Source organism: Balaenoptera borealis (assembly GCF_965194805.1).
Source record: "Balaenoptera borealis genome assembly, chromosome: 3".
NCBI classification, from domain to species: Eukaryota; Metazoa; Chordata; class Mammalia; order Artiodactyla; family Balaenopteridae; genus Balaenoptera; species Balaenoptera borealis.
Genome location: NC_138866.1, coordinates 37,989,412 through 38,016,488, shown reverse-complemented (window position 1 = coordinate 38,016,488; position 27,077 = coordinate 37,989,412). Strand labels below are relative to the sequence as shown.

The 27,077-nt window shown below is 34.7% G+C and overlaps 1 protein-coding gene across 2 annotated transcripts in view; it reads right to left on the bottom strand.

The window, feature by feature from the left end:
• Positions 1–27,077, bottom strand: part of KCNH5 (potassium voltage-gated channel subfamily H member 5) — a 332,299-nt gene that overhangs the window by 286,983 nt on the left and 18,239 nt on the right. For both annotated transcript variants that reach the window (XM_082386478.1, XM_082386477.1), the window contains exons 2-4: positions 17,143–17,266; positions 5,815–5,921; positions 1,356–1,484 (exon numbers count right to left, since the gene is read on the bottom strand). In XM_082386478.1, the coding sequence (XP_082242604.1) occupies positions 1,356–1,484; positions 5,815–5,921; positions 17,143–17,266 (360 nt within the window). The remainder of the gene's footprint in view (positions 1–1,355; positions 1,485–5,814; positions 5,922–17,142; positions 17,267–27,077) is intronic.

Here is a 27,077-nt window from a genome sequence, read left to right as displayed (position 1 = left end):
TTCTATCCTTTTAAGTTTGTCAAAGTATGTTTTATGGCCAGAATATGATCTATCTAGTGAATGTTCCATGTGAGTTTGAGAAGAATATGTATTCTACTGCTATTGGATGGAGCACCTTGAATTTTAATACAAAGGAGCATGAAACCTAAACACTATCAAAAGACTATTCTATTTTAAAATAGTATTTAAATTTATCCTAAACTTCCTAGACAGTGGCTCTATGAGTAGAGGCAGAGAAACAGGTAGTACATGTCAAAAAGTGAATATTCAATCCTCCAGGAGATGATTTAACACACACATTTTCAGAAATAGTCACAAATGCATTTCTCTCATACTTTAAATGCTCTGCACGTCATAAAATTTTCCTCTTGCAATTTGTTGCTAACCAGAAACTAAGCATATGTATATACACACACACACTTATATAATATACATATGAATTCATATGCAGGGAATAAACCTAATGCAATTTTTCTATGATTATGATTGCAGTTGAAAAGATTAAAACTTCTGTGCCAGTTTTTTTAAAGAGGTAAGAAAAGGCAATGTTTGCTAAATGTAAAGAAAACATTCCATTTTTAGTCTCCTAAGATATTATTAAAAATAACGTTTCATAAAATCTTCTGAGGGTATTTGAAATTCTGCATTTATATGACACCAGTTTCTAATTTAAACATAATTGGAGAGAATAAAATGAGAGTAAATTACATATAAAAGGGGGTAAAAGCACATGCCACTGACTAATGTTTTCTATAGCAGTCTCTCTGAATATTATAGTCAATAAGACTCCAATCAGAATGTTTGCATTTTGCCAGCCGCTTTCTGGATGACAAAATTGTTCTTTACGTAATTAAACAACATCTACCCAAGAGAATCTACAACAACCAAATAAATAAAGGGAGAAAAGTAACCTGGAAAAGTCAACTAATCAAGCTCTAATCAATGTAACAAAATTCAATCAACTAATCAACTGTGTTCTAATAGGACATCACCCAAACAATCCCACAAGCTTTGTCTCTAAAGCTCAGTATGATAGAAGGTGTTGAAACTCCCATTATATTGATTCAAAATTAATAATGCTCTATGAAATCTCTTCCTTATTTCTCATCTCAATTCCTCTTATAATTTAACTTATAATTTAAGTTAACCAATGAATATTTCAATGTTCTACTTCCATTCAAACAATATGATTGAATAAAACTGATTCTGGACAATTACTAGAATGAATAAAGCAAAATAATGGCTACATAGTAAAATTTTGTTTTCAAGTTCAACCAATGGATGCTGTTAAAATAATAATAATATATTTAAATGACAGGCTAATCCTTAAGGATGGTAATTCCTTTGAAAATTACCTTTTGTTGAATCATCCTCTATTGGCTGTTTGAACAACGTAATGTCCTTGAAAGTGCATAGGAACAAAACCACCTTTTCATGTTCATTTCTTATTGGTGCAATTTGCATATAAAACCAAACAGGGGTTCCTGTAAAAGACAGAAAGGACAACAGAGCGTGACATAGCCACCACGATGACATCGTCTCCTGCTTTCCTTCCTCCTTCAGCTGCCAACTGCTATGCCAGGAATCAGCACCAAAACAATAGTATTTTAATTGCTGAAAAGAATCAAAACACCTTTCATTTTATATCAACTACCAGTTGCTCAAAAATTAATGAACATATTTTTCAACCCAAAGTATCAAATTTGAAAGTAAAGCATGGGGTGTCGTTTCACAATGCAGTGGAATAAAGGCAGTCTTGCTATTTAAGCAATGCCAGCATCACCTTTAGATCTGGGTCCCTGCACCACTGCTGCTCTCACCACCTCCGTTCCACAGTCTCACCAAGTGTGAGCATTCCTCCTTGTCACTTTGAGAAGTGTTTCCAGTCGACTTCAACATCAATACCTGATGCTCTGATAAGTATTCCTCTTTGAGAAACTTTTGAAATGTTGCTTCTATCTCAAGACTCTCATCAGTCAGATAGACTTATAACTCTGTGGCTCTGACCACATCCCCACATCAGAGAGATACGATGTCAGCAACACTAGAAGCCTGATGTACACAGAGCTATACCTGAAGCCTTTAAGGCAGTGTTAAAGAAAAAAAAAAAATGTCCCCAGGCCTTGAAAGTCTCAGGCATCTTCATGAGACACTGCTTCCAACCTCCCTCGCTCAAAGCATGAGGCTGGTCTCTGTCACCATGTTCTTCAAACAGTGGCTCCTACAGACTCCGGAGGACACAGAGTTTCAAAGCATTCAAGGCTTAGGATTTGGACACATTAGAAACTGGCAATGGGTCAAATAATAAATATCTGAAGACACAAGAAATGCCTTCAAAGGAGTAATTACCCATTAAATGATAAAACACTGAGGGAATGTTCCATCAGAATCAAAAAGACACATTTTCCATTATAGTCTTTCCAAGCCACAGGCAGTAAAGCCTCTCCAAATATTCATTCTTAAAGACATAAAGTCTTTTGTCAGTTTGGGATTTGGGGAGTGAAATGTGCAGCTGTTAATGATCTCTAGGTGAGAGTTGATAGCTTGTTAGTGACTTTCAATGAAAACCAATAAGAAGCACCTCCACACCTGTGGCCAAAAATTGTCAGGTAACGATATCACCACAAAGGGGAATTTGCCATTTACCCAAGAATGGGTGACTTAACTACTGGGTGCTAGAAGTCAGGGAATTCGAGAGAGGCGATTTCTATAAATATTCAGTTCTGACAACCAGGTCCTTTGCAACCCCAGGGGGTCTACAGAAGGACATGGCCTTTTCCAAAATGATTACAGGATAAGACAGGGACCTCAAAACCAATCATACCATCTCCCAGAAAGGCTTGTTCTTTGTTTTCTGCTTCTTATTTTACACAGTGTGTCCAGGAACTGTGAGTGATGTACACAGTTTGACAAATCACCAGGCCCAGATGCTAGCAGATACATGGCCTATGGCTGTTCCAACACAGTGAGCTTGAGGCAGCAGGGTTATAAAGAGAGAGAAAGGGGCATTAAATATAAGTCGTTTTCCAAGGTCTGCTAGAAATCTGAACAGAAAGAGTTGATGTTACAGTTCATACCTTCCTAGGAAAACAGCAACTTTTCAAATTTTGACATTGAGTCAGAGCTGTTTGTAAAATTGTTTTCAGATATCACGGTATACTATTTTCAGGTTTAGTCACAGGCTCAGACTTCTCCAAATAGGCTGAGTTTTTGCTGAGTGGCTGGTGAAATATACATATTCTGGATTTGGGGTTCAAGGAGATGGGAAGTCTGGGAGGGTTAGGTAGAGAGGCCTGTAGCTGCTGGAAACTCGAGGCAGTGCCCTGGCATTGATTATTTGGAGTTGCCCTAGCTATCACAGTTCTGCCTTTGTGTAAACAGAAAGATCCATTTTCAGTCATCATCCCAGAGCCACTGCTTCTTTCTCAACAGCAGAAGCAGCCCACTGTTAATCAGAGCAATGGACCTAAAGAATAGAGGCTGCAAACTGAAATGTCAATCGTGACACATATTAAATCAGATACCTCAATCTCCCTGTCTGCAAATGGTGTTTAGCTAATTATTTAATGGAAGTGTCGGGAGGACTTGGCATTCAGGCATTCCCAAAACAGTTCTCTACAGGCATGTGAATTTTTCTAACATTAAAAAATGTCATAAGAACACACTTTTTTCAGTTGTTGTTCAAAAGCCTTTAGCTATTTACAAGATTTTTTAAAGCTGCTTTTAAGTATAGTAGAACTGCCTTATAATGCATGGATAATATCTATTCTTCATATTAAAGAAAAAAAACTCAACGCAGATACTTTCCAGAAGAGACAGGAGTTTTAATCTATAGTGCTATGGGCCATAACTCCTACTGGCTCTAAACAGACAGCTACATGTGTATAGATAGTGTATAGATCTGAAAAGAACCAGACAGGCCTGAACAAAGGCCAGACAATTATTACAAGCTATTAAAATAAAGCAAACTATCCAAACCACCTTGGAAGGAAACTTTTGGAAATGAAATATTAAAGCTATTGTTAACATGACTTAAAGGATCTAAACAAAACAAAATTTCCACAAAGGTATTTTTGAGAAAATCAGAAACTATGGACTTGGCTTTGAAGCTTTAAAATCAGAAAAAGATTCATTTATTCTGTTTAAATCCCAGGGTGAAATGACTCTAGTAACATGGAATATTCTTAAATTATTTGTTAAACTCGAGGTACATACTGAAGTCATTCGAGGGATAACAACCCTATATGAAAATGACAGGGGGCATTCCCTGGTGGTCCAGTGGTTAGGACTCTGCACTTCCAAGGCAGGGGGCACAGGTTTGATCCCTGGTTGGGGAACTAAGATCCCACAAGACTTGTGGCACAGCAAAAAAAAAAAAAAAAAAAAAATGAAAGGGAGTTTTGGCATATGGGTCTACTACAGCTTATCAGTAAGTATTTGGACCTAGTGGAAAAAAAAAAAACAGAAAGCACCTAGAGACTGGCTTTTTCTCTTGTAGAAAGCAGAGCTGATCATTCAGAATGGATTGTTTTCTAGTTGGTAAGCCAACAGACATTTGGCTATGATGTCAAAGAGAAATACATTTTCAGCCTTGATTCTAAAATGAAAGATAAGATGATAGGACGTTCCTTAAATAAAACCACCGAAGACCGGTGCTCCCATAACCAGGTGCTACTGGTAATGGGAACTTCACTACTACTGTGAAGCAATGCCTATGGTTGTTGTTATCCCTATGATGGTCTATTAATAAAAAGAGAAACCTAAATTCAATTCTAAATATTCCATAGAGAACAAATGTTTAAGGTACAATGGAGAGGATAAATTATGCTCCGCAAAACCCAACCAGCACTAAACACAGTACAAGCGCTTCCTGTTGAAGCTAGAATGTTTCCTGAACTGGGAAAGAATTTAGTAACCATCAATTTCTAAAAAGATAATAATTGGCTTTGCTATCATTTAACATTAACACTAAATAAGTTGACTCATCTTATGCAGTGACTGTTCTTTTTAAAAAAAAAAAACAACTCTGTTTGGAAATGCAGCAAAAAGAAATAAAGTAAGTGACTATTCAAAGAAAACAAATTAGAAAGGAGACTTGGTTGATGAGTGTACTAGTTGGTTTTTTGTTTGGTTGTTTTTTTCCTCCAAACTCCAATGGAGTGTCTCATCAGACTCTCCCATAATTACCTAAGACCCATATCATGAGGTCTTATGTGATTATATAACAGACAATTGACCACTCACAAATCCCATCATGGAGAACAGCAAACAACAATCAACACAAAGTTACCAGATGTGAATGGCCCATCCTGAAAGTAATGACTACTTCCACTCACCTTCCACACAAAACAGCAAATGGCCTGAATCTAGCAAACGGCCATACTGGTAAAGATTCACCTCAGGTAGATACCATATACTCACGTCATCTACATATGTGTAGAAAGGTAATCACACATACCCATTGACACCAATCAACTTTCCCTTTAACTGTAAGAAGAAATGATGAATTTCTCTGTCATTTTTAGTTGCTGTCACAACTATAGGATCTTTACCATGAGTATTAATCACAGAACATTTTGCCACCTGACACAAAAAAAATCACATTCGAAATGCATTATATTTTTCTTTCAGTCCTCAAAAGGTTGCTTTTCATAAGTATTATTTATTAATTTTGCTATCTAATGTTTACAAGTACCTCCTGCCAAGAGAAGCAATAAGTTTTATATTCTCTCTACACTATAGCTTAACTACCACTTACCAAGACATAATATTAATAAAGAGTTGACACACCTTATTGGTAATATAGATACCTACTGTTTTTCTTGTACAAAAGAACTTCAAAGCAGTTTGACTCGTAGTTGTCAAAAGTCTGCCTGACTTTCTCAATGGTTTTCTTGTCAGTCAATTCTCCATACATAAAACTGGAAAAAACACCAAAAATCCATTTCAGTTTTGTGTTCCTTTTCAAATGTTACATAAAATCATATATTTGTCTTTTTTTAATTATTTGGATTTAGTTACAAAATATAATGTTGCTCCCACAAAATGAACTAAAATATTTAAACCATGTTTTAACCATGACTGCTAAACTTCCTGCTAAAATCTAGCTTTAGAAGTTATTTTGAACATACAGAGAGAGAGAAAGAGAGAGAGAAGCAGTCTTTACACAAGTCCAATATGCAGCAATTTTAGTTACTATGCTTTAGTTAAATAATACCAGTTTCCCAACAACACAGTTCAAAGTTTGGTTTTCATAGTATATTAACTGTGAATGATAGCATAAAGTATAAACTTTGCTGCTAGCTCATCAGTCTACAAGTCACTAGTAAATAGCAAGTACACATTACAATCAGTGACAAATCATACCACTTCTTTTAAAGCCTGTCAGTATTACTGTGCATCTACTACTACTCAGTTCATGCACAGACAGCAAAGTGTGTAGCTGTGTTGTCTCCTTGTCTCTCAGTGGTAAACTAATGTGACATTTTACAAAAATGGATAAACAAAAGCAGGAATTCGCCATCAAAGATTAAAGTCTACCAAAGAAATGTAAAGTGATAATGCTGGAAGTGAAATTCAAATTAAACATAAATGAAGTTATTTCTTCTATAAGAATAGTGGGAATGTTGACACTGCTCTCATTTGAGAGGCTCTAGATATGCAGGCAGAGGAACCTAGTGAGGATAAACTTATCAACATAAAATCAGGAAAGGGACTGTTATAAGAAAGACCAAGGTTTCCCAGAGGAAGTCATGCCAGTAAAAAAATCTTCACATTAAAGGAGCCCTAGGAGGTAATTCACAATACTGAAAGTGGAAGGATAAAAGAGTTGAAGTGGATTCAAACTTAAAAGGAGTATGACTGTTTGCTAAGAGATTTAAAAAAAAAGCTCTCTTCATATCATAAAATATATTATGAGAATGTAATTGTTCAAATGACTTGTGATAGCTTTTTACAAAGAAATGAAACACTTTCATCTCAATGTTTCTAATGTTATAGATCACTAAATACTCTAATGTACAAAATAAATATTAGTTTGACTATTATTTTCATTTCCCTGCACTTATAACCAACAGTAAGAGATTTTTTAATGCTTTGACAAACACTGTTAAAGGTCACAGAACAATCATAATTTTTCAATTGAGTATTAATATCCTATTACATGGTTTCAGCTTGCATGGTCTTTTTTACACTCCCATACTACAATGAAATGTGAAGACTCCGTATTACACATATACTGCATTGGCATTCTCACTATTTATGAGGATTTTTCTGAAATATGTACAAGGAGAGCCAATGGAGGGAAAATAAAGAAGAGAAATTGAAGGAGACATATGCTATTACTACGGCACATACAAAACATAGATTAAAGAGTGAATTTCCACATACCACAAACATTTCCTAACATTTTAAATTATCTATTTTTTCTAAGAGAAACTCACCAATAGTCTGAGAATTTACAAAACAGAACTCAGTCAAGCACTACAAGCCTATAAAACCCTATTCCTGATGCTTTCCCAATCATCAGTTGTGCATCTGGTTTCAGAAACCTAGTTCTACTAGTTGCTATAATTGTCCAGACCATTTCTTCCACCAGGAAAAAATACGTGGCACTTGACTAAGTTTTTGAAGGCTCAAGTATATCTTTGTTATTGCTTTTCTTCGAGTTTTCAATAAATTAGCTTATTAGCCAGAGGTAAATCCAAGTGTGGCGGGGCCTGAAGCTTATACAATTTTAGGGGCCCTTTTTAAGGAAAGGAATACAAAATTATAAAAACAAAATTAGGTACAGAGGCTTGAAAGACATGCACTCAAGTAAAGGCCCCTGAAGGTTAAGATTCTTTATCCTCATGGGAAATCTGTTCCTGAATGTCTCAATCTAGAAAGTTTACAACATGAAAAGCATAGTTTGTTAGCAAGAGCCAGCAAAACTAGCAGGATTCAACCATGAAACCATATCACAACTAAAAATTACAGAGTAACCTGCTGTATTACAAAATAAATAAAATAAAAATAAATAAAATAAAATTCAAAAATTCAAAAAAAAAAATTACAGAGTAATGACCCATCTTATGGTAACACTAACCTAAGCAACTAGAATTCTAAAAACTAAGAAAGTAGATGAGGCCAAACAAAGGTTATCCAATCTGTGGCCTGCATTTTCAATACAATACTTTTCTCTTTTATAAAAAAGGAATTTTTAATTGTCATTATAATAGTAAAATAAGCAAGAGAATATCAGAATAGGATGACAGACTCTAACTCCATAATCCTATAGCCAGACTAACACATGAAGCTTCAGAGGGCATTGAAAAGCCACTGTTCTTGTCAAAGCCTGAGTTTCAGCTCATGCGAGTTTTATGAAAATCTCCTGAGGGCATTATAATTAAATTAGAATTCCTCAGTTAAAGTGCACAAAGTCACCCTCCTTTCCTCCCCACAAATAAAACACTATTTAATACTGTTAATATTTTTTACAGACAAGTAAACTTTTTTATTGACTGTTATTTTTAACCTAAAGACACTAATAAAGAGAAAACATTAAAAATTCAAAAAATAATAATAATAAGGGTAATTAAACTAAATAAATGTTGGTGGTCTTAAAGAAAAGAGAAAGTATTTACTCCTATTACTAAATGTCAGAGTCTATAGTTCAGTAAACCAAAGCACAATATTCATAATTGGCCAACAGAAAAACATAAAAAAAGAAATCATCTATAATATAACAAGCAACTAGGATAAAAATGGTGAAAAATTAACTCGAATAGGATTTAAAATGTTACAACTCAAATTTAAAAAAAAGAAACTGTCTTAGAAATTGATGTAATAATACCACTTAAGAAGAAATACAACACAAGTCTGATTCAGCTAAAATACTGAAGAGAAGGTGAAAACAAGCAATTTCTCAAATAAACTCCGAAAAATTCTATAACCCATTCTTTAGCCCTCCCAATGCTAAAATAGACTGTCCTAAGAAAATAGGATCATTTTAAGAAAAAAATCCCAGCTTATTATACTCTGAATAATTTTTCAAAAATAGGCTTTTATTTCTTACGCAGTTTCACTCATATTTTTATTTTAAGTTTTAAAACTACGTATTTCCAGAGACAGAACACATATTTGAAGTGGTAAAATGCAGCAGTTACATAACAAAAGATATTTCAAAATGACCTGAAAGAATGTCTGAAATGTATTATCCAACCTTCCGAAGCAAGTGTTCTGGAGATTAATTCAAACTTTGAAAGTGTTTCCACCCAAAGTTGTCCAAACCAAAATGACTAAATCAATGCTTCTGCATATTTTATGTGTATGGCACATTTGCTTACTTGCTCGGCATTTTTTTATGTGTAAATGTTGAATTTCTTTACCGAGGTTTCCTGCAGCCTGATTGCAGATGGCTGAAGCTCAATGAAGTCTTTGAATGGTTAATGGAATTTGAAGGAAACCAAGATTTAGAAATGATAATCATCAGACTTTAGAAACGATATATCTATATAATAATCTTATACACTTTTTATGTCTCTTATTGAATATCCTCCAGGAATATATAATGGGAATACTAAAAAATTACAGAACTTCAAATTACTCTCTTAGATAGCCAAGCTCCCCTTCAGTAATAATAAATGACTTCTACAACTGCACTGTTTTCTTATTGGAAGGAAAATAAAATTAGATGCACAGAAGCAATCTATCCCTGCTATAATATGGAGCAGCCACAATATAACAGAGGACCACTGCACTTAGAGGACCACTTACAATCTGTAAGGTTCATGGCCAAGTTCTCTTCTCTGACTCTTAGTTCCCTCATCAGTAAAATGATGGTAATGTTAATATAACTCAGAGGGTGAGGATTAAAAGGATAATGCACATGAAGTTGCAAATTATAATGTGCTGTACAATGACTGAATTATTACTGGAATGCTTCTTATGGGTGGGGTTAGAAGCCCCTCCAGCCCAACCCTACTCCTTTGCTCCTCTACAATTCTAGGGCAAGGGTTGGGCCATACCTGCTAATGGGCAGGGTCCCTGTGTCTTAAAGGGATACACACATCATTTTGTGTGTCTTCTTCCTTTTTGAACCCATGACATTGAGGCATGAATTCACCCAGGGCCTGCTGCTGGATTATCTGGCCACTTACCTTGCCACACAACTAACTTGTGGGAAGATTTGATCTTGGGAGTAAGGGAGATTTCCTGAGGCCTGGCTTGGGCCATATCCAGCTTGCCTGAGCATTTGGCAGTATATCCTTCCTGTATATCCTACCCTAGGAAACTTCTAGGACTAGTTGGCTTTGGTTTATAGCAAGATTTACTTATTTTTGGATCCCTTGTTTTGCCATCAAAATCTCACAAACCAGCCTCATTATAATACCTGACAGTAAGTATGGCTATAATGTTGACAGACTTCCAAAGGAGAAAGGAATCTAACAAAGTGAAAAAATATATAATCTAATCGTGAGTGCTGCCAATCTATCTTAATCTGCTAATGGTCAACAATGTTCCTGGACTAATAAGCACACAAACATTCAGTCACCATGAGTAAAGGATAATATTATGTATAGGCTGTAGTTCACAGCCTAGCAAGTGCTTCCTCACAGAAGCCACACAGATTGACTTAATAATATGTGGTCTCCAGCTGAGATTCAGCCACAAAAGTAAAATCATCACAAAAGTTAATGGGAGGATGGGCTGAAACCTATAGTCAAAGGATGAGAAAATAAGAAGCCTAAGAGAGGGTGAGGAGAAGGATTTAGAAACAAACAAGAACAGCTTTCAAAATCTGAAAGAAGTAATTTTATAATAAGTCAAAGCATTACATACTTTATACAGTGGAACATAATCAAAGGGCTTCACAACCCATTAATTTATGTGAGCTTAAAAGGATTTAGATAGAGTCATAAATGGTAGCTCCATGACACGTAATTAAAGGAAACGAGGAATAGAACTAGACATTTCTAACCTTTGCAGTGTGACATCACTGAGGCACCTCTGCCTTTCAACGCTTTCGCTAAGCGTGAAGCAGAGCCCTCAGCCAAATGGAACCAGACTGACTGACGTCCGTCATGTGTAACGTTCTCTTGTTGACTGAGGTAACCCTGTGTTAATAAAACTACCTGTGAAAATACATCCAATAAAGTGTCTCTTAATATCTCTGCTTCATCGTCTAATTTGATAGCTTGGTTAAGAATTATTAATGGGCCTTCCAAAAAAAAAAAAATGTATTTGAAAGCATCTATCTACTCCAATCTTCCCTACCTATCTGATTGCTCTTCTCACCCCTTTATCTTAAAAAACAAAAATAAATAAATGAAAAATAAATTTAAAAAGAAGCAGAACAGGTTTTTAAAAGGTTCAGGTTAATCAAAGGCAAAATGCTAAAGTGGTTTCTACCTGACCTATGACAGTATGTCTCGACTGTCAGGGCTTTCTAAGGGTCTTGAGATAAGATCAGATGTTTTTAAATGCCATTCCCCCAAAAGTTACATACAATCTCCTACAAACACGCAATACATTTTGTGTCCCTCAGTAAAGAGCAACAGTCCAAAAGCTTGGAAATGAAATTATTGGACAATAAAATGAACATTTGAACTTCCTAGGAATCCAGAAATTTCATTAAAATATTTTTTGAAATTTTAGCTAAAATAAAAATGAGACAGTACATGGCACACATCAGATTTTTTTTTTTTAGTAGAAATTTAGCTACTCTTATAAAATGCAAGGATATAGGAAAACCCTCCCTCATGGCTGCTGAGAGTAGAAACAGAGGACCATTCTGGACAGCAATCTGACAGCAGTTAATTTACAATTTCTGCATATATTCTACTATCCAGCAATCCTATTTCTGGGCATAGAGACAGACAACTTCTCCCATGGGAACACAAGAAGATGTGTATGAGGATGTTTACCTCCAACTTGTTGGAGTAACAAAGTGTCAGAAGTTGGAGTTCAAGACTAGTAAAGTGGATAAAGAAAATGAAGGCTGTGAGGACCCTGGAACACTATGAAACAGTCAGACATGATGAAATAGATTATGATATAGCAACATTAAAAAAAATCAAAAACATAATGGTGAGTGAAAAGAGTAAGAAACTGTATATCTTACTGCATGGTATGAATTATGTAGGCCTTAAAAACAAACACACACAAAGCAACATCATTTCAAGAATACATGTATTTATTAAACACATGGAAGATGGATTAGAAAGACATACAATGAACACACTAAAATGAATAACTATGGAAGATGAAGGGGAGTGGAATGAAGGGGAAAAGAAATGAAAGAAAAGAAGATGAAACAAAGTAAAACAAATAAAATTAAATTAAAATAAAATAAATAGACTGTGCCCAGAGAGATCCAAATGATAATATTGGGACAAACTGAGGAGTGTTTAATTTGATTCTATGCACCTGGTCTAATGGGAGAAGGATTGGGAAAGACAAAGAAGGAAAAAGATAAGAAAACAGAATAAATATACAAATGTATAAATAAAGTATAATAATATATAATGTATAAATAATCTTAGCCTCTTGATATTGTAAAATTACAAATTAATATTTGTCATTTTCCATAAAACAACTCACATTTGAATATTTTAAAAATAGGACATGTAATCTTTATGCAGTTACCACTTTAATCCTATCAATTTTAATCCATCTAGTGCAAGCTGTATACAAAGATGACTCTTTTTCAGCACATAAAGTATTCATATTTTTTCCTCACAAAGTGATACTCACTGATTTGTAGTTTCTTATTCTGTTATGTTTGTCTAAAACTTGTCATTATTAATATCAGTAAAATTCTTTGATTTGTTTACAAGGCTACCCTCAGTATCAAATTATTTATCTCCATATTCAACTGGAATTCAGTGATTCCAAAACTGTATAACATTAGCTTTAACACTGTATTTCTAAATGTGTATAAAATTTTCTTTCCTCCCTCTGTTTCCTTGTGCATCATATTCAAAGGCTTTTATAGACTTATACAGGAAATGGAAAACAACTATATGTAAAAAAAATTGGAATCATGATGCAGATACTGTTTTGAAATCTTTTTTGTTTGTTTATTTGGCTGGTTGGTTGATTTTTTTACTTAGTAACACATTGTTAGCTTCTTTCAGTGTCATTATTCTTCCAACATATGATGTAGGAAGTTAGGGCTTTGCCATAACATTTTTTAATAAATATACTACCAGACATTTTTATTATTTCCAGGTCTTCATTCTTCTAAAAAGTGCTTCAATGAAAGTAAAATGGGTGTAGTTTAATTTTAAAACGGAATGTAGAAGTTTGAAAGGGGCGTGCATTAAAATAAACTATGTCTTAAGAAAACCTGATAGGTTTCAAACACTTGCTCATATATCAGATGCTAGTCTTCATTGCTCTGCGAGAGCATTCAATTGCTTGCAAGTTTTAGATTAGCAGAACACAATGGGCATTTTGTGCAATCAAGTAATAATCGTTTGTGTTAAGAATACTGTTATGTTTAACTAGTGATTACCAGTGAGGAGAGGGAAGAGGGGAGGGGTAAGATAAGGGTAGGGGATTAAGAGGTACAAACTATGATTTATAAATAAGCTACAAGGATATATTGTACAGCACAAGAAATATAGCCAATATTTTAAAATAACTTTAAATGGAGTATAATTTATAAAAATTTTGAATCACTGTTATACACCTGAAATTAATATAATCTTGTAAATTAACTATGTCTGAATAAAAAAAATTTTAAAGAATATTGGTATGCGTAGAGAATGGACTTGACACAGGGAGGGGGAAGGGTAAGCTGCGACGAAGTGAGAGAGTAGCATTGACATATATACACTACCAAATGTAAAATAGGTAGCTAGTGGGAAGCAGCTGCATAGCACAGCGAGATCAGCTCCGTGCTTTGTGACCATCTAGAGGGGTGGGATGGGGGGGTGGGATAGGGAGAGTGGGAGGGAGACTCAAGAGGGAGGGGATATGGGGATATATGTATACATATAGCTGATTCATTTTGTTATAGAGCAAAAACTAACACAACATTGTAAAGCAATTATACTCCACTAAACATGTTTAAATAAAAAATAAAAGAATACTGGTATTTTCAAAATACTATCTCTAACAAAAGTGAAGAAGAATTGGGGGGAGATTTGCATACTTCTTCCCACAGTGAAAAAGTGTAACATAATCCAAAGCTCTCTGCTTTCTTACCCGCCTCAAATACCATAACACTTGGGATGAAATACAATAAATAAAAGCATGTTATACAGAAGCCTGTGAGACCTAGGTTAGGGTTTATTGCAAAACAAGCCAACCAATTCAACAATACTGACACAAAACACTGAGCTGCACTGTAGTGCATACAAAAGTGAACAAGATGGAATCCTTACCTTCAAGGCATGTATAATCTGGCACTGGTGGTAGGAGGGAAAGCAATGCTTTAAGCGGAGAGAGTATACAGTTACAACATGCCAGCATTTTTTAATGAACTTTTTATAGGAAAAATTGCACATGCCAAAGAAAACAGGCTGGGGTATAGGGGCAGATACATGGGAAGCAAGAAGAGATGTGAGCGTGACTTTACAATATATCCAGATATGAAGAGCAATACATCTCAAAAATGACAACAAAAGCAATAGCGATGAAAACCCCAGGGATAAGAAAAACTAGTTTAAGGCCAAATGATGGTGCCAAATGATGAACTATAGGGAGTCAAAGGAGGAAAAGTCATGAGCACCTTCAGGTAGAAGATGGCAACTTGAAACAAGCCCGGCATGATGATGATGGGAGGTCAGGAAATAGTATGGGAGCATCTATATTTCCTGGAATTCTCTATAGAACCTGTTCCACAGGTTAGGTCTACCATAAAACTAACCTTTTCCTAACCTAAACCCTGCTGAGACATAAGGGAGCAGAAATGCTCAATACAAACCTTGGCCTCCCAGAATTTAGAACACACACCTCAGTGACAGTGCTAGGCCAAGAGCTAATATCCACCCAGCAGATAAAAAGGCACAAGAGACATCAGGGCTACCAAAGAGAGTTTCTCAACGAGGGGCCACAGTTTTTCATCATTCCCACCTACCAATTTCAGGCCTGGAAGTGAAGGCTGAATATGAGAATGACTTTAGTAGAGAGAAAATGAGGCTTGCTGGGAGAGGATAAGTGAAGAAAGAGGATGTTTGAACAGATAATTTCTCAATGCTGGCTAAGCGTCGGGATCATCAGAGCTGCTGGTTAAAAGCACTGATTCCTGCCCCCACCGACCCACCTGGGGTGATTCTGATTCAATAGGTTTGAGGTGAGGTCTGAGAATCTGTGTCTTGCAAAACCTCTCTAAGTGATTCCCATGTATAGTCAGGTTTGGACTCCATATGAAATCCCTACCCTCCATGAAGATGTAGAATATATATATTTGTATATGCATATAATGTTTCGCAGCATAAATGGGTAGAAAAAAAGATAAATCACTGTTTCCCTGGGCAAATCCCTTAACCTAATTCTAACCCAGTTTTTCCTCTGAAAAATAACGAATATGGAGTAGAAAATAATTCAGACCCCTTGCAGTTCTAAAATAACATGATTTTGGTACTTAGTTAAGTGTGAGCTTTAAAGAAAAATTAACTCAAGGAAAAAAATCCCATCTGGCCTTACTGAAATATTGTGAAAAGCTTTCAGTTCTAAATTGGTTCCTTATATAGAGTTTCCTTTTCTTTTTTATGATCTTTTTTGGTAATACTCTCTTTAAGCTCACAGATATGGAATATTTTAAAAGAATTGTTATAAATAATATAAATGCCAGATTCTGTTTTACATAAGTCAAACAAAATAGCAGTGGTACAATGTACCAACATAACAAAGTACGTGTGATTTACACAGGATGAAAGAACTTTATTTTGATTTTTTTAAATGTTCAAAAACCATGTCCTACTTGGTTGGGGGTTGTTGCCTCTACTTTGTTCAATACAGTTTTAGCAACTCAAGAAGTGCTGATGACATCAATGGTCCTCTGATATAGGATGTTCCTTTGATCACTTGGCACTAGAATAGTTGTGGCCCACAGAGGGTGATCAAAAAATATTTATTGAATGAATTAATAAATTCACAACTATGCAAAAATATTTCTCTTTGCAAAAGTTCTCACCAGTGGCTCTTAAACTATGTATTTCTATTGACAGTTTAGTCTCCTTAACATTCTAATATAATTTTTACCCTATAGTTTTCATGTGAATCAATAGGTTCTGGTACCAATTCCAATCTGTGGGTGGGGGTGTGGTGGAGAGTTTCCCTATACCAACAACAAGCAATTCTAGGGACACCAGCTGGGTGTCCTATGATTCAACTCAATTCTGACACTACCTACCTGCAGATAGCATCAGATTCCGCAGGTTAAACATTGAGGGTTCAGTCCTACAAGACTACCCTCCACCGGACTTCAGGCATCAGTCACAAGCCTAGGTCGTTGCCTGTGCTTCTGACCCACCTAATACAGATTGGAGGTTCCCATGACACCTTTCTTAAACTTCAGCACCAGGTACAAGCAGAGGTTGTTATGTGTACTTTTGACAAACAGCTATATATCAGAGGTTCCCATGACCTCTTCCTTTGGTTTGAATAATTTGCTAGAGAGACTCACAGAGCTCAGAGAAACATTTTGCTTACCAGATTACTGGTTTATTATAAAAGGATATAACTCAGAAACAGGCAGATGGAAGAGATTCACAGGACAAGGTATGGGGCTTCCATGCCCTCACCAGACATACCACTCTCGGCACTTCCACATGTTGCCCAAACTGGAAGGCCTCAGAAACTGTCCTCTGAGTTTTTATGGAGGCTTCATAACGCAGTCATAATTGATTAAATCATTGCCATTGGTATTGATTCAACCTCCAGCCCCTCTCCAGGAGACTGGGGAGAGGGCATGGTACTAATCACATGGTTGGCTCCTCTGGCAGCCAACCCTGTCTTTAGGTTATCTAGGGCTTTCCAAAAGTCACCTCATTAACATATAACAAGAAATTCCAAGAGTTTTGGGAGCTCTGTACAAAGAACTGGGTGCAAGACCAAATCACAGCGAGTCTAAGTAAGTTTAAGCTTTTTAACCACATTCAACATTTAGTTAAACTTTAGAAAACATTCCTGAGCTGTTCTGTTACCTACCTGCAAGTGCTACTTTTCTGCATGACGTCAGCTCGATGATACCCAGAGAGTTTGCAAAAACCGTCATTACTATAAACTACAGGCCAATCCACAATCTGGGCATTTCCCAGTAAGAAACTCGATTCTAAAGGAGAAAGAAGAAAAGGGAAGTTTTTTAGCTGCATTTAACAATGTACTTCTTTCAAGTAATTAAAAAGACAAATTCATAAAAATAAACAAATATAACTATGTTTTGTTATGGTACAAATAATAAAACGTATCCTTGAAATTGGCATTATTAGTTTAGCATGATCAGCAAGTGAGATCCGCAATGAGTACAAGATTTGCATATAAACTAAAAACTCCATTGAAAAGAAGCCAGTTTACAATACTCTTTGCATTCAAGTAAACACTACACTATGAAAACAAAGCATGGTTAATATTAAATAAATGTTAATGACTATAATAATCACAGCTAAAAACAGTTTAATTTATTAAGACTAAGGGCTACAGTCACTTCTCTACAAACTGAGAATATTAAACTTAATAACAGAGACAAATTTGGATGATTCCTCCAAAAATTGTATTAATGTAATTTTGACATGATGGGACAAATTCTTTGTCCATCAGTTTGATCTAGAGAAGTCTAATTTAAAATCAAATTTTTAAATAAAGTCCCTTTTTAAAATAAAATTATTCAAAGACATTATTTTCAACCACATGCTACACAGAATTTGGGAACTACCATTATTCTAAATAAAAGAAACATCTCTGGTCTGTTTTGCATGGAGAAGTGGTTTTGCTTTAGGTATAAAAATTAATACAAAGAATAATATCTTTTGGCATATATGTTGATTGAAAATCCAGCAGTTTTAGGCAGTAACTTTAGCAGTTTTGTAGGTCAAATGATATATATGTTAAAATCAAAATTAAAACAATATTAAAATATAAAACAAAAAATTATTTTTAAAATAAATATTAATATTTTACAAGTAGATTTTTAAGGGAATACTATACTTCAAAATATCTACCTAAAAAATCTTCTTTAAACTCATATTGAGTGGTGTACTAAAGAGAAATTAACTTATGAGTAGATGACTTGAAGTTTAAATTCTGACTCACAGTTGGTCTTCATATAAATAACAATGCAATTCACTGACTAAGTAGCTTCTAAGTACAAGGCACTACTCTGGATCAGACAATGGGATAAAATAAAGATCAATAAACCATGCCTTTTACTCTCAAACAACTTACATATTAAGAAAAACATATATGTAACCAATTACAATTCACCAGAACAGATGCTGAATCAAGAAGCATGGGCCAACATATGGGGAAAAAATCTGTTTCAAGGCACTAAAATACAATCAAAAGTGGATAGAAACTGGAAAAGACAAACTCTTGAAAAAAGGAAGACACATTAGGTGAGATATTCATTTAACTGTCCATTCCCTTGAGAGCACTTCTCAGTTTGTACAGTTCGTGGGTGATAGCTCAAACAGAAAAGTCTTATGGGGCTAAAAAGTCAAAGGTCATAATATGGGACCGCCAAAGCAGCTTGAAGTTAAGGTGGAGTTCCTTTAACATATGGAGCCATAAACCTGTATATAAATCCACCTCAAATCCTTCTCTGTGACCTAAACTGCATGCACAGGATGAGACTACAAGGAACCCATCTTGTCTTGCAATGACTAGAAGGCTAAAGAGGTAGGCAGAAACTTCATCAGCTTCCCAAATATAGCTGTCCCAGCTATAGGACAAATTTTGGAGTTCGAGTCCTATCAAGTTAGAGAAGCTTGGTAAATACCTTGAGCTTTCCATTAATTCCACAGAAGGCCTTACTTCAGGAATAAAAATCAAGTCTCAGGATAAAGGGTTATGACCTGAGACTAAGATCAAAAATGTAGAAAATAGACTCATACTAAAAAAATAAAATAAAAAAAGCTAAAATCATAATTAAGGTGACACACCAGTAATTTAACCACCTGCCAAAATAAAATGAAATCCTCTTCAAAGGAAAATAATGAAGTTCAAAATCTCTGCATTGTATCAATACAATGTCCATATACAATTAAAAATTATTAAGCATGCAAAGAAACAGGAAACTGTAACAATAATCCAGAGAAAAAATAGGCACTAGGTTGAGATGGGAACATAGAAATAAACAATACAATCTCTGAAATAAAAAACTGAATAGATTTAACAATATATTGGATGCTAAAAAAGAAAGGACAGTTTAAAAACATATCAATGCAAATTATTGCAAACTGAAGCAAAAAGAGAAAATAACTGAAAAGATATTCTGGGAGGACAATATCGAGCAACCTAAAATATATGTAGCTGAGTCTGGGGAAAAAAACAGAATAGGACACAGATGTTACTTAGATAAAGAATGACTAAAATTTTTCAAATAGCATGAAAAATAGCAACACAGAGATCTTAGCTCAGTAAACCTTAAGCAAGATAAACCAAAGAAAGCAACAGTAGGAAGATGACAGTAAAATTGCTAATAAAAAATAAGGGAAAAAAATTTGAAACATAAAAAAAAAAATACATTATTTATATGTGTTATATGTTGGGGAGGTGTAATAACTACAGCATACAAAGTATGAAAAACAAAGGAGGCCAGAAATCAATGGAATGACATCTTTAAAATACTGAGAGAAAAATATTTATCAACCTAGATTTTCATAGAGAGCAAAGATATCCTTCAAAATTGAAGGTCAAATAAAGACATACTAAGAAACAAAAGCTGGGAGAAACCATTGCCAGCAGAATCACAATAAAACAAATGTAACAGGTATTTTAGCTGAGAAAATAATTATAGTAACAATAATAATAACAATAACCCCCACAAAACACATCAAGAAGGGAAAAACAAACAACAGACAGGACAAATAGAAAATAAACCACAGGATGGTAGCCCTAAATCCAACTATATCAAGCATTACATTAAATGTAAATGGAATAAACACACTAATTTTAAGACAGAAATTTTCAGACTGGATTTTTTAAAAAAAGAATAGAAACTGATAGTCTAGTATTTTAAGAGAGCCATTTAAAGTATAAAGAGATAGATCGGGACTTCCCTGGTGGTCCAGTGGTTAAGACTTCACCTTCCAATGCAGGGGGTGTGGGTTCAATCCCTGGTCAGGGAGCTAAAATCCCACATGCCTCGGGGCCAAAAAAACCAAAACATAAAACAGAAGCAATATTGTAACAAGTTCAATAAAGACTTTAAAAATTTTTTAATTTGAAAATTGAAAGTGAAAGTGTGGGGGAAAATACACTACTCAAACACTAAGCATAAGAAAGTAAGTCTGCCCATGATAATACAAAATAAAGTAGCTGAAGACAAGGGGTAATAGAAATAAAGAGGAGCATTTAATAATAATAAAGGAGTCAATTCATTAAGAAGACACAGCATTCTCAAATGCATATGAAAGTAATGAAAGAGCTTCAAAATGCATGAAGGAAAAAAATGATATAACTAGGATAGACAATTTCACAATAATAATGGGAGATTTTAACCTTCTGCCTTAACTAGCAGAACAACCAGATGAAGAACTGATTGAGGATACAGAATATTTGAACACCAACACTATCAACTAACTCAAACTAACTGACATTTATAGAACACCCGACACTACACTACAGAATACACATTCTTTTTCAGTGTGTGTGGAAATTCCACCAAGATGTAACTGACTCTGAGCCACAAAAATTGTCAATAAATTCCAAAATATTGAAATTACATAAAGTATATTTTCTGACTTCAAAGTAATTAAATCAGAAATCATTTTTTTTAATTATCTAGAAAAATCTACAGTATTTGGATGTTACCCAATTCATTTCTAAACCACTGGGTCAAAGAAGAAATCAACAGAAATATAGAAGATATTTTAAACTGGATGATAGTAAGTTTGTTGTATACATTTAAAGCAGTGCTTAGAGAGAAATTTCTCATTTTAAAGGTTTATTTTTAATGAAAAGTTTAAAATCAATAATCTAAACTCTTTTATGAAGAAACTAGAAAAATAATAGCTATTAAATCCAAATTAAATAGAAGGAAGTAAATAAAGGTCAGAATGTAGATCAGTGAAATAGAAAACATTCAAAGAGTGAACTTCAAGAAAACATAAGTTACCATCATCAAGAATGAAAGAGGAGACATCACTGGATATAGTACACACAGCAAATGGTAATAAAGGTACAGTGCAAACAATATTTTGCCAATGAATTATAAAACTATGATGAAATGAATTAAATTTCTGAAAAAAAACTTATAAAAACAGGCACAAAAAGAAATAGAAAATTTGAATAGCTTAATATATTTTAATGAAAACTAAAGCCATCTGGATGGCTATGGGCTCAGGGAATTCTTTCAAATATTTAAGTAAGACATAGTACAAATATTACACAAACTCTCGGAAAATAGGTGAGGAAACATTTCTTAACTTGTTTTATGAGGTTAGCATTATTATGATACCAAAATCTGACAAGGGCTGTTAAAGAAAGAATTACTGACCAATAGATTTTATGAATGTAGTTGCAAAAATCCAGAAGAAAATATTGGCAAATAGAATCCGGCAATATATAAAAATGAAAATAGATCATAACCAAGTAGGGTTTCTCTCATGAACATAAGGTTGATTTATCATTATGAAATCAATCAATGCAATCCATCAACAGAATAAAAGAAAAAGCCGTATGATTATATATCAATAGATACAGAAAAAAGCATTTGACAAAATTCATACTCACTCATGGTTAAAATGTCTGAGCAAACTAAGAATAAAAGAAAACTTCCTCAAACTGATAGAGGATACCTGCTTAAAAATCCATAGCTAACATCATTTTTAAAGCTAGAATACTAAATATTTTCCCCCTAAGATTAGGAAAAAGTCAATGATATATACTCTCAACCCTTACACTCAACATTTCATTGGAGGTCCATCTAAGAAAATAAAGGGAAAAAAAAGAAAAAGAGAGAAACAAACCAAAAAAATACAGAAGATATAAATGTTTAAAAGGTAAATGTAACTTTTTTCTATTTGCAGATGACATGATTGTTTATGTAGAAAATCCTAAGGAATATTCAAAAGGATATCTAAAATTTTTGAGTGAATTAAGCAAGGTTACAAGACATAAAGTCAATATAAAATCTATTTTGTTTCTATTAACTAGCGTTAAAGAATTGGAAAATGAAAAGCAATTTCACTTAGAATGATACCAAAAAGTATAAAATACTTAGAAATAAATTTAACAAAATACATGTAGGACCTCTAGAGTGAAAACTAAAAAACGCTGCTTACAAATGGTTTCTAAACAAATGGAGAGCTATGCCATGTGAATGAATTGAAAGACTGGATATTTTAAGACTTCAATTCTCTACAAATCAGTCTATAGATTTAATACAATCCCAATGAAAATATCAACAGGCTTTTTTGAAGTAATTGACAAAAAAATTATAAAATGTTTGTGAAAATACAAATTACCTAAAATAACCCAAAATAAAATCTGAAAAAGAAGAACCAAGTTGGAGAAACATACAATTATAGTAATTAATATAGTATGAGATTGGAGTGAGGACAAATAGATCAATGAAACAGTTTAAAGAGTTCAGAAATAGACCCTTACATAAATGGTCAACTGATCTTTTGCAAAGATGCCAAGGCAGTTTCATTAATAAAGACAACTTCAATGAACTGTGCTAAAATGACTGGCTATCCATACAAGCAAAAATTGAACCATGACCCTTACTTCACACCACACACACGAAAATAATTTAAAACAGGTCATAGACTTAAACACAAAAGTGAAAACTAAAAAGAAAACATAGAAGGAAATCTTTGCAACTTTGAGGAAGACAAAAATTTTTAAGACTCATACAGTAATCACCATAAAAGAAAGTATTGATAAATAAATTAGACATTATCAAAATTAAAATCAACTGCTCATTCAAGGACACTGTCAAGAAAATGAAAAGGGAATCCACAGACTGAGAGAAAATATTCACAGTGCAGATACCTGAGAAAGAACTCCTATCCAAAACAGGCCCGAAAAATCCTACCAAAGTGCAAATGACCCAATTAACAAAATGGGCAAATGACTTGAACAGACATTTCACAAAAGAAGATGTACAATAGCCAATAAGCACAAGAATAAGACACTCACCATCATCATGCATTAGGGAAATACAAACTAAAAGCACAATGATCTTTCACTGCTTAACCACTAGAGTGGTTATAAAGGCTAATAATACAAAAATGTTGATGAAAATATGGAACAACTGAAATTCTTTATAAAATGCTAATGAGAATATAAAATGGTAGGATCACTTTGGAAAACAGTTTCATGAAAAGTTAAATATTCAACTGTGACCCAGAAATTTCACTTCTAGGCATTTACTCAAGTGAAATGAAAAGATATGTTAACAAAAAGACTTGTAGAAAAATGTTCACATCAGATTTATTCACAGTAGCCAAAAATTGAAAACAATGCAAATGTCCATCAACAAGAGAATGGATTAAAAATTGTGGCATATTCATACAAGACATACCACTCAGCTCTAAAATGGAACAAACTACTGATAGATTACAGCAACACAAATTAATCTGAAAAACACTGATGATTTAAAGAAGTCAGAAACTATAATTTCATTCATATGAAGTTTAAATATAGGCAAGGTCAATCTATGGTGACAGAGATCAGAACAATGATTTCTGAGGGGAATGGGATGGTAGAGGGACTGATGGTAGAGGGACTGATGAACTTTCTGGAGAAGGTCATTGTTTTCTATCTTTATAGAGATATAAACTACAGAGGTATATACATTTGCCAAAACTAACTGAACTGTATACAAGATCTGTATGTTTTACTTCATATAAAGTATACCTCAAACTTAAAAGAAAATACAAGAAGGACAAAGGGCTAGAGAATCACAAGTTTTAGGAAACCAGTGGCATTTGAGCTGAACCCTAGCTATAAGAATGGTAATACTACGTTTCCTTGGTACATACAGTGATTAGAGTAGAGATTAAAATGAGCTTATTCCTGCAAAAATGCTTCATAAGATATAAATTTTTCTATAAATATATATTTTCATTTATATATAGCATCAATTATAAATATTTGTAATATGATCATCAAAAATTAACTTCTTTCCCTTCTTAGCCCAGGCCAGGTCCTAGTCAGTTTAACCTCTCTAATCCGTATGTTCCTCACTTCATGACTAAGTAGCTGTGGCAGTGCATATAGCTTGCTACATGGTCTCCCTGATTTTCAGACTAACATTCATTTGTCCCCCTCAAGCCCTGCCTCCATCCTACCACTCTTCATCCAGATCAAGTCTCCCAACTGCTTACATCACTGAATCCTCTCCCAGACTCACAAAGTCCTCTGAAATCCAGCCTCATCCTCTCTGCCTGTGCAACATATTTCTCATTACTCCTAAAGTCCATACTATCGCAGTTAGGTCAATTTTCTCATTATATCCCCAAAAGATGCTCACTCATGATGCCTACTATCCACCTGAAATACTTTTTCTTCATCCCTTTGCCTATCAAAACTTTTAAGAACCATTTCAACTCTCCCTTCTCTATGACACATTCAGTGGTTACCACTGAATCCACGTCCTCTGGCTACCATCATATCTGTCTGTGTCCAACCCTTCACAGGACAAACTTTTCATAAAAGTTGTCTATTCTCATTGGCTCTGTCTTCTCAGCCCCTATTCACTCAACTTACTCCTATCTGGCTTATGTCCTCACTGCTCCAAGACAACCTAGGTAACCAGTAATCTCTCCATGTCACCAAATCCAAAGGACACTTTTTATCCTTTCCACTTAATAATTCAGAAGCATTGGTAACCACTCCCTCCTTAAAAATGTCTCAATCCTTAGCTTACATAGAACAACATTTCCCTGATTCTCTGGACACTCCTCCATTTCCTCTGCAGACTCAACACTCTTTATCCAGTGAGTATATTAAAGTTCCTCTATGTCCATTCCTCTTCTGCTTTCACCTATCTCCACAGATTCAGTAACTCTATCTCCAAACCAGACCTCTTCTATAAACTCTAGATCTTTATATCCAGGTTCACCTCTCCTCATAGATAGCTTAAATTTACCTCAGTAGAACATGTCCATGACCTGTCATTTCCCCCAAATCAGATGCTTTCCCAGTGTTTCCTATCTTAGAAAATGAGATCACCATCCATGCAGAAATCTGGGAGCCATCTTTCAACATCCTTCTGATTACCCCTATAGCTAATTTATTACCAAATCTTATTAATTTTATCTCCTAGAACCCTTTCAAATCTCTCCATTTCTCTAGATCCTCATCATCATCTCCCAACACCAAGCTTCCATCATCTCTCCCCTAGACCATGCCAAGAGCTACTTAATCGGTTTACTCAGACCCTCTCAATGAAGGAATCACTGAGTGACTCCTTCAATAGATTATCCACACTGAAGCCAGGCAGGTCTTTTCAAAATTCAATCTGGATCATATCCCCTCCCTGCTTTAACATCTGTCAATAGCTTGTTGGGGCTCTCAGAACTCTCCCAACTTTGCATGGCCTATAATGACCTCAGAGTCTGTCAAACCTCAACTCTCACCATGCTGCACCTTGCCCTGAGTATGACAGCCACACTGATGTTTTCTTTTTTCTTGTAAGTTTCAAGTCCTCTCACACCATAGGAGGACCTTTTAACTTGACATTCTCTCTGCCTGAACATCATTGCTTTCCTTCCGCATTTGGTTGACACCTACATTTATTTAGATCTTAACTCAATCGTCATGACTCTAGTGAATCTTTCCCTAACCTTCTGACCAGGTCATCCCTAATAATTTTAGACATGATGTACCTCTCATTCACAGCCCTTATCAAAGTTGCAATTTTATACCTATTTGTGTCATGAAATTATTAATGCATATCTGCCTGTTGAGCTGTAAGTTCTATTTGATCCTCCAATACCTAACACAGTGCCTGGCATCTAATGTATGCTTGCTAATTGTCTGACTATATCAATAAACAAATGCATTCATAGATTATTGCAGGAATCTCTCTTTATATAATTGATATCATGAAATTTAGTATGAAGTGCCTCTCTAAATACCTCATATATGCTTTCATATATGCTATTTTTTTGTCTTCTCAAATAGATGATACGGTCCTCAGAACTATAAAGTTTATGCCTACTATGCATACAGTAGTCACAATACAGTAATTACTTATTAATTAAAGGAACTGTCAGTATCCCAGGAAAGAGAATCCCACAGTTCTAAAACAGAAGGACCATAAACATTAAAGGGTCTACTGCAGGAGGCCTTCTTTCCCCAGAAACTATCCAAATCGGTGTTTTTCAAACTTTCTTTAATTGAAGCTCATAGTAAGAAACAAATTTTACATAGTGACTCAATGTGTGTTTACACACATGCACACATGTACACACAACTGAAAAAAATTCTCAGATAACACTCTTACTACATGAGATGTACTCTATTTCTGTTCTATTTCAATTTTTTAGTGCGCCAGTCAAGACCCATTAAATGGATCTACACCCTATGGAGGGTTGTATCTCATGGTTTTAAAAACTTGCTTTAAACTATCCCCAAAGGCCTTGCAGACCACCCTCTCTCATAAACAGACTTGTTTTCTAGACATTTTTTAGGATTTAGATCAGAAGCTCTAACTGTTCCTAGTTAACTCTATCAAAAATGTAACCCTAACCCAATGTACCATTTTCAATAGCTCTACAATAGGAAAATTAAGACTCCAGCTCAGCAGGGCCCTGCTCTCACTATCCATTTGCTGTTGATATATTATTTCACTTACATCCTAGTAATTCTGTGTAATAACAAAATTAATAACAAAAGCAACCAGGAGCAGAGCCCTTACTCTCTGCCAGGCATTGGGCCAGATGTCTACATGCAACTCCATCCCACAGTGA